This window comes from Podarcis pityusensis (assembly GCF_964106645.2).
Source record: "Podarcis pityusensis genome assembly, chromosome: 8".
NCBI lineage: Eukaryota > Metazoa > Chordata > Lepidosauria > Squamata > Lacertidae > Podarcis > Podarcis pityusensis.
Genome location: NC_138033.1, coordinates 79,752,222 through 79,773,001, shown reverse-complemented (window position 1 = coordinate 79,773,001; position 20,780 = coordinate 79,752,222). Strand labels below are relative to the sequence as shown.

Sequence of the window (20,780 nt, the reverse complement as noted above, 5' to 3'; positions counted from 1 at the left end):
TAGACTCAGCACTGAGAATGAATTGGCAACCCCAGATCTAAGACAATCAGTATTTAACTTCACGTATTTTGGGTTTACTTTAAAAAAGAAAAGAAAAAAGAATGAACTGTGATAGTAAGGCCCCATCTGCTCTACACATTTAAAGCACTATTATGCTACTTTAAAACAACGATGGCTTTCTCCCTGAAGAATCCTGGGAATGTAGTATGTTATGGGTGCTGAGAATAGTGAGGAAAGAGACCACTCTCCTCGCACAGCTACAATTTCCAGAGTAGTTTAACAGTCATTCCCATCTTCCCAGGGAACTCTGAAAATTGTAGCTCTCAGGGGTAAATAGAGGGTCTCCTAAGAACTGTAAGAGATCCAATAGGCTTCATCAAAAATGTTTGTCATGAACCTGCATTTTGATGGGGAAAAAAGATAACATCTGAACATTTAGCAAAGGTGCTCAGTGGATTCTCAACTGGTAAATATCAGAATTCTCCAATATCACCCTCTGGGCTAAGAAAATACTGAATGTATTTCCATTACTGCATACCCACATTTAAAAGTTTGCATCTTTCAAGAAAGCACTAGTTCTTTATCAGGGTGCAAACAGTCGCAGAAATGTTTAAGAACATGCTATTCCATACATTTGAAAACAAAAAAACAGGCTTTCAAATTATTACATTAGATGCTGCAGACACCTCACTCCAGTACCCAAGACGAGTTGCTTCCGACAACAGCCTATTGAGAGTAAACCCATTGAAACTAATAAGCTTCTAGGAAAACATGTCCAACAATTTGAATGGTTCTGCTTTGACTAGAACTAACGTGGAATATAATCCTGTCTATACATGTGAGATAAACAAGTATCACTGCAATGACCCATTGGAAAGGAACTCTGTACATGCACAAAAGCATCCCCCTTAAGAGATGTATGCTCCAAGACAGAATATTTATATAGACATGACAAGCAGGTGCCGTCTCTGAGCATGTAGGGTGCAGTTTTCCCTTTCCAATGAGTCCCTGCAATGCCCCCTCCCAGTGCCAATACATATATACAGAGAGAGAGAGGAAAAAACCCTCAGATATATTTGGGGGGGCTATATTGATATATTGAGTGACCCATTGGAGAAGCACTCTGTACATGCACAGAAGCACCCCTCCCTCAGACATGCATGTCCTAAGGGATAAGATTTTACAGCTGCAGCAAAGCAGGTGGGCTGCCTCTGAGCATGCACAGAGCGGTTTTTCCTTTTTCAATGAATCGCTGCAAAGACACCCACGCGCCTATCTCTGCAGGAGCGGAGGGTTTTGCAGAGACCCGCTGGAAGAGGGAAGTCCACTCTCCTCATGCTCAGAGGCACCCCCGCTTTGCTACGGCCACCTCCCAAGACCAAGCACGCTGCGAACAATGGGGACAGGCAAGGGTGTTGGCTCCAGCCAGGCTCTCACGGAGCCCCCCCCCCGGCGCCCCTCCCTCACCAGCTCCTCCGGGGTGCGGCTCTCTCTCTCCCCGCAGCAGCAGCAACAGCAGCAAGCGCCAGCCCCGCAGCCGGCCGCCATCTTCCTCGCAGCCCCAGGCAGACGCCAGCCGGAGAACCCCGCGCATGCGCCCTGCCGCTCGAGGAGCAAGGAGGGGCGCGGTCGAAAAACGGAAGTGCTGGTAGCGAAGCCCGCAGAGATACGAAACTCAGAAAATCAAGAGAGGTCCAACTTTTTTTTTTCTCTGCATGGGAAATTTCCGGGTACGCGGCAGCCTTGTTCAGGGAAGTTTTTAATATTTAATGCTGTACTGTTTTTAACATTTGATTGGGAGCCGCCCAGAGTGGCTGGGGAAACTCAGCCAGATGGGCGGGGTATAAATAATAAATTATTATTATTATTATTATTATTATTATTATTAGCCCCGACCACCTGCGGCAGGGAAAGCGCGGCTCCGCAAGCGAGTCCCTGAGGACTAGGATCTTGCTTGTATTCATTCCTAAGGGATGGGCTGCAACTCAGCGGCGAAGCATTCGTTCCGATCTGCTTTGCGCAGTGGTTTAGACTGAAGCTGCAAGATGCCCTCGACATTTAAAGCACCCCGCCTCCCAATTTTCATGGGAATCCTGAGGTCTCCATTGCAGTTTAATGGTGAATTTTGGACACAATGGAGCGGTAAAAGACTTGGGTTTTCATAAAAGAGGCAGGATGAAGTGATTAACAATAGAACCCACAAAGGGGAGGAGGGCAGTCCCAAGAGATTCCTTGGAATCTTGTTTTTATGCTGTATGTTGGATATGGGACTGTGAAATTTTAATCTGAAAAACCAAATAAATAAAAATTTTAAAAAGGAATTCTAAGGTCTCAAATATAGAATAAATGTTGATAATTGCACAAGGTAAACACACATACATAAGTATATAAACCACATGTCTAAAATAGTACAGGAGAGCAACCCAAAAGCCATCTTGGCTCCCCTAAAGAGACTCAATATTTCCTCTGCCTCCTTAAACTTGAGAACAGGTAGGGAGATAGCAATTCCGGGAAGTTCCTGAAGGGATTCCTTCCCTATCTCTATGAACCTCCTTTGTATTAATTGTCATCGTTTGTTCAGATGTTGTGCATTGAGGGATGTCTAACCGGCATCCTGATTGTCATATCAAATGCAAATGTTTTGTGTAAAATGTGTCTGGAACTAAGTAAAACTTGCTCAGTCCTCAGGAATATCACCCCTTGGCCTGCCTGAGCCACAGCAACCCCACCTTATATGTGATTTCTGACTGTTTGTAGAGAAGGAGTGCTTCTTCTCCCCGCCAAAATGCAAACCCTTCAAAGAGATGTTTCTTCTTGGTCCTGGGTCTCTCTTGCCTTCTTGCTAGGAGGGGAGGGAACTCTGCTGGAACAGAAAAAATAAAGATCTGCCTTGCTTTCACTGCATCCTGCCTCCATCCATTCATCTCTGACCGATCATGGACTTAGGGGACTCAGTGGCGTCGCAACAGGGGGCGTGGGAGCCATACGGCACTGGAGCGTCACCAGCTGCAAACCGCTATACAGCACATGTACGGCATCGCTACATACGCACATGCGCCCTACGTAGCGACGCCTGCCCTGGGTGTCACGACGCCTTCCTTCGCCCCTGAGGACTCAGTCTCTTGGGAAGTTGGGCAGCAAAAACCAGTCACCCCTAATTTTTCTATATCACAATTAATGTGGGCAGCTGTAAGGTTTTCCCCTCCTGAACCACCTTTGCTTTTGACACCTAGCGCCTAACACTTTACAGTAATTACATTAAAAAATAAGAATAATTCGTGGTTGTACATCTGCTTCGCCACAAGGGGGAAGGCTCCAATAAGAGAGAAAGGAAATTTGCAAAAGAGGTGTTTTGTGTGTTTTGGGGGGGATTTTATGGATTTGTTAGATGCTTTGAGACATCTTTTTGTAAAAACTGATGAATAAATGGAATAAATAATAGTGAGGTGGGGGGAGAAACCGCCTATGGGAGGCCTGAAAATACATATTGAAAATTGCTATGACCAAAAAAACAAAAACAAAAAACCCATACCAGCTTAAATTAGCTACAGGCAAAGCTAAAACAATTTGATGTTTATTTGTTAGCATGGTACAATTTTATCTTCCATTCAAATCAGGGACATATGCAAGAACATTAACCCAAACCTTCCCACAGATTAAGAAATATTTAATTACCAAGTATACCATTATGATAACGTATACAACAAAACCCCCAAATTGCCAGTGGATCTTGCATAAATCCTTACACACATGTTTAAAAGCATCACCTTCTCTTAGTCAATCAATCAAAACCTTTATTGCATTAGCATACAGCCATAGCAAAATAAGACAAAAATACTAGAGACAAGCAACCAAACAAAATTCAAAGCGATATTACTGGCGTAATGACATTTAAATTACCCTAAGACAATAATGTAAAGATTTAGTTGCCAGCGCCAAGAATCCAAAATGCGGATGTATATAAAACATAAAATGGCCCCAAAATAGGCTCGGCACATTGGGTTGAAAAAGTAATAAAAAGAATTAAAACAGGTCCAGGTCTAGGACACACTACCCAGTCAGAGTAGCCCTGAGTTTCAGAGCCTGCACTATAAAGATTGCCACCCCACGTGAAATTTGGGGATTTGCGTCCACAAGAAGCGATTTCAAACAGTCTTCCTTAGATGTAATGGTGGACGGGATCAAGAGGAGGAGCTTAGGTCTTATTGGCTCATAAATAGGGCAGTAGAAATAGAAATGTATGAAGTCCTCTACTTCATTCATTGTGCATGGACATAAACGCTGAGTAATAGGGGTCTTAGAGTAAATCCCCTGCAGGAAGGCCGTGGGTATACCTTCTCTTAGTCATTTTGTGTGGTTGTTTCTTTTTGTATAGGAAAAAAAAAACACTGGAGGAGGTGCACCTAATATTTGCAAGCCACTTCCAACCGTGGGAAAAAATTTACAGGAGCTGGAGCAGGGCAGGGGGCAGGGGAGATATGTGAGATTACCTGTTGCAGATCCAAATGACTGATATCCTTGCATTCTCTTAAGGTAAAGGTACCCCTGCCCGTACGGGCCAGTCGTGTCCGACTCTAGGGTTGTGCGCCCATCTCACTTAAGAGGCCGGGGGCCAGCGCTGTCCGGAGACACTTCCGGGTCACGTGGCCAGCGTGACGAAGCTGCTCTGGCGAGCCAACACCAGCGCAGCACACGGAAACGCCGTTTACCTTCCCGCTATAAAGCAGTACCTACCGTATTTTTTGCTCTATAAGACTCACTTTTTCTCTCCTAAAAAGTAAAGGGAAATGTGTGTGCGTCTTATGGAGCGAATACAGGCTGTGCAGCTATCCCAGAAGACAGAACAGCAAGAGGGATTGCTGCTTTCACTGCGCAGCGATCCCTCTTGCTGTTCTGGCTTCTGAGATTCAGAATTTTTTTTTTCTTGTTTTCCTCCTCCAAAAACTAGGTGCGTCTTGTGGTCTGGTGCGTCTTATAGAGCGAAAAATACAGTATTTATCTACTTGCACTTCGGGGTGCTTTCGAATTGCTAGGTGGGCAGGAGCTGGGACCGAAAGACAGGAGCTCACCCCACCGCGGGGATTCGAACCGCCGACCATGCGATTGGCAAGCCCTAGGCGCTGAGGTTTTACCCACAGCGCCACCCGCGTCCCTGCATTCTCTTAGGCATTCCTAATTATTTTCAGTTCTATTAAGGGCCTCCAAAGTCTCTACTGGGCGAAAACTGCCCTGGAAAACTTGGTGGACAAGACTTCTATGTGACAGAAGTTAAGAGAGTTAACCTTCACTCAGGTGACACTGGTGACTGTATGACACACAGAATGAAGAAGACGGGGAGCTCACCCTGTTGCGAGGATTCGAACCGCCGACCGTCTGATTGGCAAGCCCTAGGCTCTGTGGTTTAACCCACAGCCCCACCTAAGCATCTCTAAAATCCTGATCCCCACCCCCACCCCGCTTGACATATAATTCTTCTTATTCAAAAAGTGAACTCCTATTCACACAACAGCTCTCAAAGTCCTGCCCTAAGTCCTACTCAGAGAAAATCCGCTGAAATTATTGGACCTATGCTAGTCAACTTCAATGGGTCTACTCTGAGCAGGCAGAGGTTTGGTTGCAAACCTTTGTCATTGTCCCAAAACAGGGACAATTTGCAGGACAGGATGACTGCAAGTTCAAATGCTCAATACCACCCACCGAAGAGGTTGCCTCCAGTTAAAGAGAGATCAGAGGCTCCAATTCCTATGTCCATATTCTAAGAAATGGTCAGTGTGCAGCATCTAAGGCAGAGCTTGAAGGCAAGATGCTGGATAAAATCAGAGAAATCTTAATTTCTTCCCCATTTGCACAAAATATGTAAGAAAATTTCATGAATACCTCTTCCTCTCTCTCAAAATCCAACCAAAACACAGAGTCATGGTGGTGGTGGCGAGCTAAATTTTTGCCCCTGGCAAAACCTCCAGAGGGGTGCCATTGAGGCTCCCAGCCTCTGTGTGTGTGTGTGTACGCAAATGTATGTGGGGTGTGTGCCAAACTGGGTCTTTGACTCGGGTGAAATACAGCCTAGTTTTGCACCTGCAGAACCAAGCCAGAGATTCCCAGTTCTAAAAATAAAGCACAGCTGTTCGTAACACCAGCCCTTGAAAGCCAGCCAAACAAGATCTTGCAGCATTCTTGGAAATCCCTAGAAATTGCCGTTAGGGGTTTTGATACTGCCTCACCCTTTCCACAGTGACCTGGTTTCCTCCCCCCTCGGCCCCTCCACCCGCCTGCCAGATAACCACCACTGCTCATGCAATTGTCACAGTAACCCTGTAGGGGAGGTCACTATAATTTCAGCCTCCCTCCCTTTTATTAAAAGGATGGAGGCTTTCAACTGGCAGAAGGGGCCCCAGGGAAATCTATACATGTTCAGAGTGGAAGAAATGCCTTTCAGCACCAGAGTGGCAATCTCTAGGTTCTGTGCCCACTAGTGCATTAAATTCATGCATGTGTATGTGTATGTGTCACACACACAGAGAGAGAGAGAGAGAGAGAGAGAGTCCAGAGGGTGAGATGTCTTACAAATACATCTACAAATGCTACTAGACACGTTTTCAACTGGTAAGTTAATAGCAAGAGCTCCCTGCTAGAACCCACTGAAGATCCATCTCTCCCAGTAGCCCACAAACAAGGTTTGAAAAGACAGCATCCCTCTCTTGCCTATTTATCTCCAACAGCAGAGAGGTAGACTGCTACTGAACATGAAGGTTCCATTTACACCACCCTAGCTATGTGATTAGGCTATCCTCCATGGATTTGTTTGACCCCTTTTAAATACTGCCTAAGCTAGTTTGTAAGGGATGCGGGTGGTGCTGTGGGCTAAACCACAGAGCCTAGGACTTGCCGATCAGAAGGTCGGCGGTTCGAATCCCCGCAACGGGGTGAGCTCCCGTTGCTCGGTCCCTGCCCCTGCTAACCTAGCAGTTCGAATGCACGTCAAAGTGCAAGTAGATAAATTGGTACCGCTCCGGTGGGAAGGTAAACAGCGTTTCCGTGCGCTGCTCTGGTTCGCGGCTTAGTCATGCTGGCCACATGACCCGGAAGCTGTACGCCGGCTCCCTCGGCCAATAAAGTGAGATAAGCGCCGCAACCCCAGAGTCGGCCACGACTGGACCTAATGGTCAGGGGTCCCTTTACCTTTAAGCTAGTTTGTATCTGGGACGCGGGTGGTGCTGTGGGTTAAACCACAGAGCCTAGGACTTGCCGATCAGAAGGTTGGTGGTTCGAATCCCCACGACAGGGTGAGCTCCCGTTGCTCGGTCCCTGCTCCTGCCAACCTAGTAGTTCGAAAGCACATCAAAGTGCAAGTAGATAAATAGGTACCGCTCCGGTGGGAAGGTAAATGGCATTTCTGTGCGCTGCTCTGGTTCGCCAGAAGCGGCTTAGTCATGCTGGCCACATGACCCGGAAGCTGTACGCCGGTTCCTTTGGCCAATAAAGTGAGATGAGCGCCGCAACCCCAGAGTCAGCCATGACTGGACCTAATGGTCAGGGGTCCCTTTACCTTTACCTTAAGCTAGTTTGTGTGGTCAAACAAACCCACCCACTCTGTATCACTTCTCATGCAAAATCTTTCTTGTTGTGGTCATTTAGAAGGCGATTCCTATTCACCAAATGTCCAAAGCCAACCAGGAAAGTAGTTGTTTGGAAACTGCAACCACAGACTTTCCAAGAGGATAGTCAATCCCACTGATGAAATCCAGAACCCCTTTGGAGCACAAGATAGGGGCATCCACGTGTTACTTTCGATGAGTGAAAAATCTGTGTACCTGTGTACAGAAATAGTTGAGCTGTACACTCGTGCAGTTATTTAAATGTAAAGACTTAATATGAATGTATAGTCTGTGTACCCAACAGTAAGGGGGTACACAGCCGAGTGTGCAAATCAAGGGCACACAGTTTCACACAAACCCTTGTACGAGTGCAGAGACACTTCATACCAGTGCAACATGTGAACGAGCCCAACGTCATGATATGAATTAATAACATGCAAGCCAACTTTACCTGTGAGATTGCCTTAGACCACATACACCTACACAACTGCTCCAATCTGAGCAACTGGGAGCATTAAAGGTCCTACATAAAATATACTCATTCTGCATTTGCAATAAATCAGTATTTTAATGTGGCATCACATACATTTTGCAACTCCCTGCCTATTGACATTAGACCAAACCTTCACTCTTCCCAGCACCTGCTAAAAACATTTTTGTTTGGGCAAACCTATCCAGGATGTTGACACGTGTATTAATCTGTTTTTTTAGCTTATGGTTGATATCTTTTGAAGATTTTATATGGCTGTTTTCCACTGTGTTTTACTGATAATTTAATTGTTCCATTCTTTTTGTAAACTGCTTGAGTTTTTTTGTTTGTTTTTACGATCAAGCAGCATATTTTTAAAAAAATATGATTTATTTAATGCGGTCTCGGCATGGGGAAATAATCAGAAAATAGGGGACTTCCGGGTTTAGCGCCATCGGCAATGGCGGAATTCCTCTGACCAGAGGAATTTGCCCCGTGGAAAATAGGGTCTGACCGCTATGGCAAAGGCGGGGACCCAGGAAAAATCACAGGTGGGAGAAGCCTGTGAACGTGGGATTCGGCGGGCACCTTTTGCGCCTCCCCTACTCGCGGGGAAACCCGATTCTGGGCTTCCAGAGCGACGTGGGGTGAGTGGCGCAGTGCTTCGAGACAACTGCTTTTTTCACGGAGTGAAGCCGCATAGCTGTTGCCGGAGAGCACTGACTTTTTCCTGTGGACAATTCGAATCTAAAGTATTTACCCGTGAGTAGAGCTGGAACGGGAGAATTAGACTCTTAAGCGTACAATTTGGTATCGAAGCGGGGAGGTTCAAAGCAGGAAGTCCGCCTCCCCTTTTTGTAAACAGACTGAGGCAAAAAGGCTGTAAGCTGAAGCCTTGGGAAGCCCTTTGCAAAAGATTAAAATTTCAACGGTAAAGAACATTTTCCCCCCTCGGGGGCAGGAGAAGAGGGGGGAAGTTGTGGACTGAGCAGACCTGCAGGAGAGAGTGAAGAGAGTCAGAATTTTGCTGCTCCGATCCTGGAAACGGGCTGCCTGCTGGAGTGAAGTCTTTTGGAATGTTCAGTGACAGCTAGCTAAGCAAGACAAATACTTTGTTTCTATATTGCTTCTACAGTCTTTGTGTCTTTATAAAAAGGAACAAATAGTAGCAGAAAATTGAAACTAACTTTGGATCTTTGAATTGTGTTTAAAAAAGGACATTATTGAGGACTTCCGGGGTGGCGCCATCGGCAATGGCGGACTCCCTCTGAATTGGAGGGACTAGCTCCGCGTGAAACGGGTCTTCTCCGCTACGGCGAAGCGGGGACCCTTTTAAAAATCACAGGCGGATGAAGCCTGTGACCATGGGACTCGGCGGGCACCATTAGCGCCCCCCCAACTCGCAAAGGAACCCATTAACGGGCTCCGAAGTGAAGAGGGGGAAGTGGCGCGGTGCTGTGAGTCAACTGCTATTTCCGTGGAGCGAAGCCGCATAGCCGTTGCCGGAGAGCGCTGCCTTTTTCCTGGGACTATTTGGACTCTAAAATAAGCACCCGTGAGTACTTAAACTTTGAACAACTGGACCTTAAATAAGGACTTGCGAACAGAAAGGAATTGGATTTAAAAATTTATTTTCAATTTGGTACTGAATGGGAAGGTCTAAACAGGAAGTCAGCCTTCCGTTCTTTTGTAGACAGAATAAAGCAAAGACAACGTAAACTAGAGCCTAGAAAATCGCCTTTAAAGGATTGGATTTCATCATTTAAAATTGTGGAACCCCCCTTCGACAGCAGGAGAAGAAGGGGGATCTTTTTCGGACTGTTTAAAGTGAGTTTAAAGTAAAGTAACTTTCCACCGTCCTGACCCTGGAGCGGGGTGTCAGGACTGACGTTTAAAGCTCATTGACCGGAGACAAACGTTTTTGACAGATAGCTAAAGAAGAGAAACATAGTGATTCCACTGTTTCCTTTCGCATTTTAAAGGAACAAATATTGACAAAATATCTCAAAAAGGAAAACTTTGTTGCAAGAACAAATAGAAGTTTTCCCCCTAGAGGGAGACTGTGAAACTGTAACTAATTCCAGGGAGCCGGCAGCTGTTACAGATTACAATCGTGGGAATAGACATTTGACCTTGCAGGACAATGTATTCAGAAGCTCTGTTGTGTGCTTTATATAAAACAAATGCCCTACTGGAACAGTTACATGAGAAGATGAATTTGATGGCGACTTTGACTAGAAATTTTGAACAGGCAGTGGGAAATTTTGAACAGACAGTGGAAAAATATGTGGAGCCCACCCAGGAATTAAATCAGGAGTGCGTCCTGACAGAACAGGCCCAACAGGAATATGGATTTGACAAATGAACTTGGAAAAAGCCAGATTTGGAAAGAAAAAGTTTGGTTTGGCTTGGAAATGGGGGGCTGGATTGACCCCCCTATGCTGGGATGTTTGGACTTTTCAAATCTGGCAATGGGCCGTGAGATGTTTGGGATTGTGGGGGCTCTTAATTTTGGAGGGTTTTTGAAACATGTTTTTAAACATCACATGGAATTTAGTGTTGAATATGGAAAAGGGGCTGATCTGTCGAGAAGGGTCAAAAATATTGCCAAGCTGGAGTTACCACGAGCAGGAGACAAGGGAAAATACAGTTACAAATATGAAGAAGAGCTGCGGAAGGGACATGGAAGAGACTTGAGGGCCTCGGATATAAGGTTGCCAGGTTAATGCGCTAGATCGATGGGATAATAAGGACTGACAAAACCCGGGACCAGGAGGAAGGGATGCTGGATGAAGATTGGATCTGTTTGTATTTCTTTTTTTCTTTCTTTTTTTACTATTAGGACTGTTTTATAAAATTGATGAATGTTAAAAAAATGTTGGAATGAAACTACTCGGCTTTAGTAAAGATGCTTAAAGAATTATGAAAGAATATTATGGTTATGAGAAGTTGGTAAGGATAAGACTTAAGCTTTATGTTTCAAGGTTTTTTTATAAGAAGATAAGATTAAAACAGTTTAAGGTAATGTAACGACAGAATATTATGAAATATGGAAAGGATTTGCTGGGATAATTAATAACTAGGATACAAAGAAAGGGAGGAGGAGGAGGTCAAAGAAAGAAGGTAATGACAGTTGAGGATCTGAGAATAATGAATTTGTTTTTAAATGTTTTTAAATGTTTGTCGTGTATTTTTGTTTTTTTCGGGGTTTTTTTCTTATTTTGAATTTGTATTCGTATTGTTGGAAGTGGTTTGTTTCTCTCTTTGTTTACTTTGTTAACCATTTTTATTTTGTATTTTCTTCTTTCTTTATTTTTATTTTGTAACATTTTGAAAATCTCAATAAATATCTTATTAAAAAAAATAAAAGAGGACATTATTTATCAAAACAAGTAACATAAATTGAAACTGTTTCCCCCTAGTGGAAGTTTATGAAACTGGCTGTTCTATAAGAGTTCTACAAGTGTGGAGCTAGGGAAATTTCCAGCTGTAAGATAAGAACTGTGTGACTCTGGGACTGATCTTGAATTATTTAAGTGTTATGGCAAATGGAAAGGAAAAAATAGAATTGTCAGCTGCTGAAAAAACTTTAAGGTCTGGGAGGATTAGGCAGCAACCTAGGAGAAGTTCAATACCAGATCCCCTTCCCCCGGCTGCTGCTGTGTCTACATCGGCACAACCAAAATCAAAAGGAATGCTATCAGAAGAGGTAATAGCGGTTGCGTTAAGTAAGATAAATGACGCATTGGAACAGCTTAATAAGAAAGTGGATGCTGGAAATAAAAAAAAATGATTTAAATACGGAAAGCATAAACAATTTGGGACTAAAGGTGAATACTAATACAGAAACGTGCCACAACAGCAGCAAGAATACTCATTGCAAAGTATTGGAAGACACAAGATCTACCCACTCTGGAAGAATGGCAGATGAAGGTGATTGACTTCATGGAATTGGCGGAAATGACTGGCAGAATCCGAGACCAGGGAGAAGAGTTGGTGAAAGAAGACTGGAAGAAATTTAAAGACTATTTACAGAAATATTGTAAAATTAAGGAATTTTAGAAGGATGTTGGATAGAAACTAAGTGGTTTCCAGCTGTAATGCTTTAAGAGATACGAAAAAAGGTTTTATAAATGGGTAAAAGCTTAATGGTAAGGACTTGCTGAACTAACAAACTGAACTGGAATACAAAAAAGGGAGGTACGAGGAGGTCCGGGGAAATAAGTGAAAGGAGGATATGTTATGGAAAACTAACGATGTGTTTTTAATTGTTTTTATTTTGTATGTTTCCTTTTATTTTTATTTTTTTTGCTATATCTTAAAAACTTTATCCTTTTTTCTGTATTTTGTATTTTTTTCTATTTTTATTTTCTGTTTTTGTATTTTTTGAAACTTTAATAAACAGCAATAAAAAAAAAAATACTAATACAGAAACGATTCAGAAATTGATACAGGAATCCAATTTGACACGGCAGACCGCGGAGGAAGCTAGGGAAAAGGCTGCAGCTGCTGAATGTAAAGTAACACAATTGGAAAAAGAGAAAATCCCAGTCCTTCAGAGACAACTTGATGAACATAAGCTGACGCTTGCTATGATTGAACTTAAAGAAAAACAGACAAATCTGAGGATTAGAGGTCTACCGGAATTTGAGAAGGAAAGTCTGATAGACTTTCTTACACAGGAATTTGCTGATTTTTGGGGCCTGGACTTGGGACAAGAAGAATTTAGAATTGTGAGGGCCTTTAGACTTGGAAGAGGAGGGAAAAAAGAGAAGAATATAATAAGAGACTGCCTGATTACTCTTCGAACGAAAGAAGAGAGAGATAAAATCTTGGGTTGGCACTACCAGAAGAACCTAGAAGTACAACAGTCAAGAGTGGTAATTTTTAAAGACGTCCCGAAATATCTTTTGGATCTCAGGCCTGACTACGGAGATATTGTTGACCTGCTGAGAAAAAATAAAATTATTTTTAGGTGGGAATTTCCACAAGGCCTTTCATTCAGCTTTAAAGGTAGGAAAATAAAAATAAGATCAGTAGAGGACAAAGTGAAATTTTTGTACAAGTACGAGGAAGATTTGCAGAAGGGACTTGGAAAAGAGCCAAGAGCATCGGACAGAAGATCACCAGATAGAGCACTAGAGCAGAGAGCATTGGACAGAAGATCACCAAACAAGGAAACACTGGACATATCAACATTATCTTTTGGACTGGACTCCCCAGTGAAAGTGTTACCATTATTACCAACAGAAGAAGAGCAAGCATTGGGTGCAGTTGGAGGAACATTAGCGTAATTACATGATGGCGTTGCAGGTTTTGAGCTGGAATGTAAATGGACTGAACTTCCCTGAGAAGAGACAGGAAATTTTTCATTTATTGAAAAAAGAACATTTGGACTTAATTTGTTTACAAGAAACACATGTGATAAGGCTACACAGGAAAATATTGATTAATAAAAGACTGGGCCAGGAATTCATCTCATCAGACAAAGTTAAAAAAAGAGGAGTGGTCCTTTATGCAAAGGAGAGCCTATCACCGAAATTCTTATTTAAAGACGACCAAGGAAGATTTGTAGCAATTTAAATTCAATCACAAGGAGAGAAATTTTTGATTTTAGGTATATATGCACCAAATGAAGGGAAATCAGAATTTTTTAAGAAGTTACATGAGATCTTGATGGATTATATGGAGTATAACATGATTTTGATGGGAGATATGAATGGAGTGGTGTCTACAAATATGGATAAGGCACAGAGACAGGTAGTCACCAAAGATGGTAGACTACCAAAAACCTTTTTTGACATGACTGAAAATATGGACTTAGTTGATATTTGGAGGATGAAGAACCCTCTGGGAAGAGAGGGAACTTTCTTCTCTGAGGCTAAAATGACATGGACAAGAATTGATCAAATCTGGGTAACCAGGGGACTGGCCCCGAAGATTAGCAAAGTGGAGATCTGCCCTAAAACTTGTTTGGACCATAATGCGGTGAAGACGGAAATGAAATTAATGCCAAGCGGCTCCTTCAGATGGAGGATGAATGACTCTCTGTTTAGGAATGAAGAGGTGATCAAGAAGGCCCAAAAAACTCTAAGAGACTATTTTGAGATAAATATGAATACTACAGTAGAAAAAAGAGTAATTTGGGATGCAAGCAAAGCGGTTATGAGAGGATTCCTAATACAACAGAATGCAATTAAGAAGAGAATTCAGAATGAAAAAAAGGATAAAATCCTGGGAAAGATAGGAGAAGGAGAGAAGAAATTGAGAGCAAAACCAAAGTCACAGGAGATTTTGAAAGAAATAAAGTTATACCAGGTACAATATGCAAAGTTGATGAATCAGGAAATAGAATGGAAGATTAAACAGATGAGGCAAAAGACATTCGAATCGGCAAATAAATGTGGGAAATTGTTGGCCTGGCAACTGAAAAAAAGACAAAAACTCAATACTATCACGAATTTGGAAGTGGAAGGAAAAAATATACAGAACCCAGTGGAAATTAGGAAGTGTTTCCAGAGGTATTTTAAACAACTCTATACACAGGAGAAGCAGAAAGAAATGGACATCGATCGATTTTTGAATATAAATGGACTACACAAAATCTCACAGGAAAAACAACTAATGTTGAACTATAAAATAACAGACCAGGAGGTGGAAGGGGCTATCCAGAACATGCAATTAGGTAAATCTCCAGGACCAGATGGTTTGACTTCAAGATACTACAGATATTTGAAAGATTGGTTAATACAACCATTGAAGGAAGTCTGTAATGAAATATTGGAAGGAAGAAAGGCACCAGAGTCATGGAAGGAAGCTTACATTACACTTATACCGAAAACAGAGACTGAAAAGATGCAGCTCAAAAACTACCGCCCCATATCGCTGCTAAATGTGGATTATAAAATTTTTGCAGACATTTTGGCTAAAAGACTAAAAAAGGTGTTAGTAGAAGAAATCCATAAAGATCAAGCGGGCTTTCTCCCAGGCAGACATTTGTCTGACAATATGAGGAATATAATTAATATCTTAGAAAAACTTCAAGTGAATATTAATACTAAGGCTGTTTTGATATTTGTGGATGTGGAGAAAGCCTTTGACAACATTTCTTGGAGCTTTATGAAGAAGAATCTACAGGGGATGGGGGTAGGCCAAGGTTTTGAGAATGGTATAGGTGCAATTTACTCAGAACAAAAGGCAAAATTAATTGTGAATAATGTAGTGACAGAAGAGTTAAAGATTGAGAAAGGGACATGACAAGGTTGCCCAATTTCTCCACTGCTTTTTATATCGGTCCTTGAGGTTTTGCTAAACATGATAAGAAAGGACCAAGAGATTAAAGGTATACAAGTGGGAGTTAAACAGTATAAATTGGAAGCATTTGCTGATGATCTAGTATTGACTCTACAGGAACCAGAATCTAGCACAAAAAGGGTATTGGAATTGATTCAAGAATTTGGGCAAGTAGCAGGTTTTAAGCTGAACAAGATGAAAACTAAGGTATTAGAGAAAAACTTAACTGTAAATGAGAGAGAGAAATTTCAGGAAGAGACAGGATTAACATTGGTTAAGAAAGTGAAATATCTAGGGGTTAATATGACTGCTAAAAATGTGAATTTATTTAAGGATAATTATGAAAAATGTTGAAGTGAAAAAAGACTTAGAAATATGGTCAAATTCGAAGTTATCATTACTAGGCCGAATTGCTATGATAAAAATGAATGTGCTGCCAAGGATGTTGTTCTTGTTTCAAACATTACAAATTTTGGATAAGATGGATTGTTTTAAGAAGTGGCAGAAAGATATTTCCAGATTTATCTGGCAGGGCAAGAAGCCTCGAATAAAATTTAAGATATTAACTGATGCTAAAGAGAGAGGTGGATTTGCCCTGCCAGACCTAAAACTCTATTATGAATCAGCTGCTTTTTGTTGGCTGAGAGAATGGCTGCTACTTGAAGACACTGATGTGTTGGACCTAGAAGGTTTAAATAACATATTTAGTTGGCATGCATATTTGTGGTATGATAAGGTAAAAGCACATAAAGCGTTTAAAAATCATATTGTTAGAAAAGCATTGTTTAATGTATGGATAAGATATAAAGATTTGTTAGAAAAGAAAACCCCAAGATGGTTGTCACCAATGGAAGCGAAGGCACAGAAAAAACTCAATATGGAGGCCAAATGGCCGAAATATTGGGAAATTCTGGAACAAGAGGGAGATAGACTAAAATTGCAGAGCTTTGAAAAATTGAAAAATAAAGTGCGAGATTGGCTCCATTATTATCAAATAATGGAGGCATACAATTTGGACAAAAAAGTTGGTTTCCAGGTGGAAAAATCAAAATTGGAAACAGAATTGTTAGATTCCAAAACTAAGAATTTGTCAAAAATGTATAACCTGCTGTTGAAATGGAACACCCAGGATGAAACGGTGAAATCAGCTATGATTAAATGGGCACAAGATGTTGGACATAATATAATGATGGCTGACTGGGAACAGTTATGGACCACAGGTATGAAATTTACGGCATGTAATGCTTTAAGAGAAAACTTAATGAAAATGATTTATAGGTGGTACATGACACCAGTCAAGCTTGCAAAAATTTACCATTTGCCCGAAAATAAATGTTGGAAATGTAATGAGACTGAAGGTACATTCTTTCACCTTTGGTGGACATGCCCAAGGATTAAGACATTCTGGGAGATGATTTATAATGAAATGAAAAATTATTCAAATATACCTTTCTGAAGAAACCAGAGGCCTTTCTCCTGGGCATGGTCGGCCAATTGGTGCCAAAGAAGGATAGAACTTTTTTTATGTATGCTACAACAGCAGCAAGAATACTCATCGCGAAGTATTGGAAGACACAAGATTTACCCACCCGGGAAGAATGGCAGATGAAGTTGATGGACTATATGGAATTGGCGGAAATGACTGGCAGAATCCGAGACCGGGGAAAATGTTGGAATGAAGTTACCGGTATATGGCTTCAGCAGAAATGTTATAAGGAATTAAGTATAAATAGATTAATAGAGAATTAAAGGGGAAAATAAGGTCAAAATGTGTTAAGATAATTGTAGGATAGAAAGCAGAGGAAGATGGAAAGGAATTGCTGAAACAACTAATAGAAGTGGAATACAAAAAGGGAGGTGTGAGGAGGTCATGGAAACAAGTGAATGAAAGGTTGAAACTATTTGATGTGTTTTAAATTGCTTTTGTTTGTTTTTTTTAGTTTAAATTGTTTTTGTTAGTTTAGTGTTAGGTATTGTTTTTGTATTGTATTGTATTGTTTATTTTTTTTTATGTAATGTCTAATTTGTTAGAAAGTAATAAATATTATTTAAAAATAATAATAATCAGAAAATGGACAGAAAGTTTTGAGTGGTTTGTTTTGCTTCCTTGCAAACACAATAACAGAATACGAATGTTGCAGTGATTAGGGTTTGGCGTCTGAGTTCAACAAGTCTTGTTAATAAGTAACCACCATGTATTTAACAGGCTTGTGATGACCTAGGGTTCAGGCAGATAAATGGGCTTATGTTTCACCACAGGCAGAAGCAACTATTTTAGCGCCACTTTTAGACAAAGGGTGCTATTTTAAATCCACTGTTTTTAGCTCGCCCTGGCAGTGTCCATCAGGCACGCTCAAGACACTGGACACCATCGTCTAAAAGAGCTTTCATCTCTGTGATCACCACAAGACAGAGCTCAAGATTATGCTAGAGCTTTTCTTATTTTTATACAATAAACTCATGTGCATAAAAAAATTGAAAAGTAATTCTCAGGGTGGCTAAGCAAATAAAAAAATGATTTAAAGTACAATGCAGAGTAAACGGGCCTAACACATTTGGTTGGTTGAGGTGGAAAGTTTATTTTCGTTTATTTTGAACCTATATATTTTTTTATTGTTGTAACTCACTATGGGAGCTTATGGTGAAGGGCAGGGAATAAACGGAAAATAATAAAAATAAGAATACCATAGCCTAGGCTGGCCAAGCTATTTGGCAGTCAATAAATCCCAGATATTTCTCTTCTGGAACGTAGGAAAGTTACAACCCTTCAGTATCTATTCATTTGTGGCCCTTTTCTGACGCTCAAAAAACAGCCGCCTGAGGCACCCTTTGGCCTGATTATAGTGAGCTTGCCGCTTTATTTAAAAGCATGACTCTTAAAAGCAACTATTTAAAAGCATATATACCGTTTTTAAGTTTTGCGCACTTAAGAGATATTTGAAATATTAAGCACTAATGTTTTAAAAGTCTGTAAGTGGTATGCAACTTAAAAACAAGAAGCAGTATCATTTTTCCGGTAACACATTAAAGAAGACTGTTGGTGTTCGTGTGTCTTAAGTCTGCAAGGAAGACAAAAACTTTGCAGAAATAATAAGTGTGTGTGTGTGTGTGTGTATGTATATATATGTATGTATGTATGTAAGTATACATATATATGTATATATGTGTGGTGTATGGGATTGTAAATAAACAAGCAGGCACTAGGCAAAAAACTCTTTTTTTCTCCTGTCAGGCCTTTGGCTTTTAATTTTTCTGTGGCCTCTTTCAGTGAGTAGGATGTTAGTCCTGCCTTTTAAAAATAATAATAATAATAATGATAATAATAAATTTTATTTATATCCCGCCCTCCCCAGCCGAAGCCAGGCTCAGGGCGGCTAACAACAATCAAATAATCAAACAATCAAATAATCAAACATTCTAAAAACATTTCATTATAAAAATTAATTAAAATCAAATTAATGGCAACCGTTAAGCAAAATTCTGTGCAGGTTGCCAGAGGAGGGAGTCAGGCTGGGCCCTGACCAAAGGCCTGGTGGAACAACTCTGTCTTGCAGGCCTTGCGGAAAGATGTCAAGTCCCGCAGGGCCCTAGTCTCTTGTGACAGAGCGTTCCACCAGATTGGAGCCGCAGCCGAGAAAGCCCTGGCTCTAGTTGAGGCCAGCCTAACCTCTCTGAGGCCTGGGACCTTCAGGATGTTTTTATTTGCAGACCGTAGGTTCCTCTGTGGGGCGTACCAGGAGAGGTGGTCCCGTAGGTACGAGGGTCCTAGGCCGTATAGGGCTTTAAAGGTTAAAACCAGCACCTTAAACCTGATCCTGTACTCCACCGGGAGCCAGTGCAGCTGGTATAGTACCGGATGAATGTGATCTCGCAGCGAAGACCCCATAAGGAGTCTCGCCGCGGCATTCTGCACCCGCTGGAGTTTCTGGGTCAGTCTCAAGGGCAGCCCCACGTAGAGCGAGTTACAATAATCCAGTCTGGAGGTGACCGTCGCGTGGATCACAGTGGCTAGGTCAGGGCGAGAGAGATAAGGGGCCAACTGCTTAGCTTGGCGGAGATGGAAAAATGCCGCCTTTGTTATAGCTGTAATCTGTGCCTCCATAGATAGGGAGGTATCGAAGATTACACCCAAACTCTTAACGGACAGTGCTGGCACTAATTGCGCCCCCCCAAGAGATGGGAGTTGCCCCCCCCAATCCCATATCGTCCCGTCCCAGCCAGAGGACCTCTGTCTTCGAAGGATTTAACTTCAACCGGCTCCCACGTAACCATCCAGCCACAGCTTCCAAACATCTGATCAGTGTGTCTGGGGCGGAGTCAGGATGGCCATCCATCAACAGATAGAGTTGGGTGTCATCGGCATACTGATGGCAACCCAGCCCAAAACTCCAGACAAGCTGGGCGTGGGGGCGCATAAAGATGTTAAAAAGCATTGGGGAGAGTATCGCACCCTGAGGCACTCCACACACCAAGGAGTGGCGGGATGACAATTCCCCCCCCAAGCGCCACCCTCTGTCCCCGACCAGAGAGAAACGAGCGCAGCCATTGAAGGACTGTGCCCTGGATCCCCACGTGGGCAAGGCGGTGGTCCAGGAGTTCGTGATCGACCATGTCGAAGGCTGCTGACAGGTCTAGAAGAATCAGCAGCCCCGACCCGCCTCGATCCAGCTGCCTGTGGAGATCATCTGTTAGGGCGACCAGAGCCGTCTCGGTCCCATGAGCAGCGCGGAAGCCAGACTGGAACGGATCCAGAGCCGATGTTTCATCCAGAAACCTACCAAGCTGTTCAGCAACCGCTCTGAACGTTAGACCTTTTTCTGGTTTTGTTGCTTTTAATCTACGTGTGGCTTGGAGTTACTTTTGTATTATAATAATAAATTTAATAAAATATGGCAGAAATGACTGGCAGAATCCGAGACCAGGGGGAAGAGTCGGTGGAAGAAGATTGGAAGAAATTTAAAGACTATTTGCAGAAATACTGTAAAATTAATGAATGTTAGAATGATGTTGGATTGAAGTTAAGTGGTTTCTAGCGGTATAGGTACAAAAGAATATGGAAAAATTGGTTTTTAATATGTAAAAATTTAATGTTATAATATATCAAGATTAAAGATTAGGATTAAAAAGGAGGGAAAGGAATTGTTGGATTAACAAATTGAATTGTAGACAAAAAAGGGAGGCATGAGGAGGTCCGGGAAACAAGTAAAAGAAAGATAAGTGATGAAAAGATGGAATTGTTTTTATTTTATTTTTTTTGTATTTTGTATTTTTCTTTTCTTTATTGTTATTTTTCTTCTCAATGTAACCTTTTTTTGAAACTTTAATAAATATCATTAAAAAAAAATTAATAAAAGGAAATGTTCCTGCCATTGATTATTATTGTTTGTTTATGTGATTGTGAGGAAATTGGGCAGCTGAGAGAA

At 41.8% G+C, this 20,780-nt stretch overlaps 1 protein-coding gene and 1 long non-coding RNA gene across 2 annotated transcripts in view; both read right to left on the bottom strand.

Annotated features, from left to right (window-relative positions):
• CLCN6 (chloride voltage-gated channel 6) overlaps window positions 1–1,619 on the bottom strand; it is a 43,999-nt gene extending 42,380 nt beyond the window's left edge. The window contains exon 1 of the mRNA XM_081017344.1: window positions 1,468–1,619. Within this exon, the coding sequence (XP_080873470.1) occupies window positions 1,468–1,548 (81 nt within the window). The 5' untranslated portion in view covers window positions 1,549–1,619. The remainder of the gene's footprint in view (window positions 1–1,467) is intronic.
• Window positions 1,620–2,316: 697 nt separating this feature from the next.
• LOC308483606 lies at window positions 2,317–4,531 on the bottom strand. The gene is made up of 2 exons (XR_013989727.1): window positions 4,491–4,531; window positions 2,317–2,860 (listed from the first exon to the last, which is right to left on the bottom strand). It is a non-coding gene; the product is annotated as an uncharacterized lncRNA (long non-coding RNA).
• Between the last annotated feature and the right edge of the window lie 16,249 nt (window positions 4,532–20,780).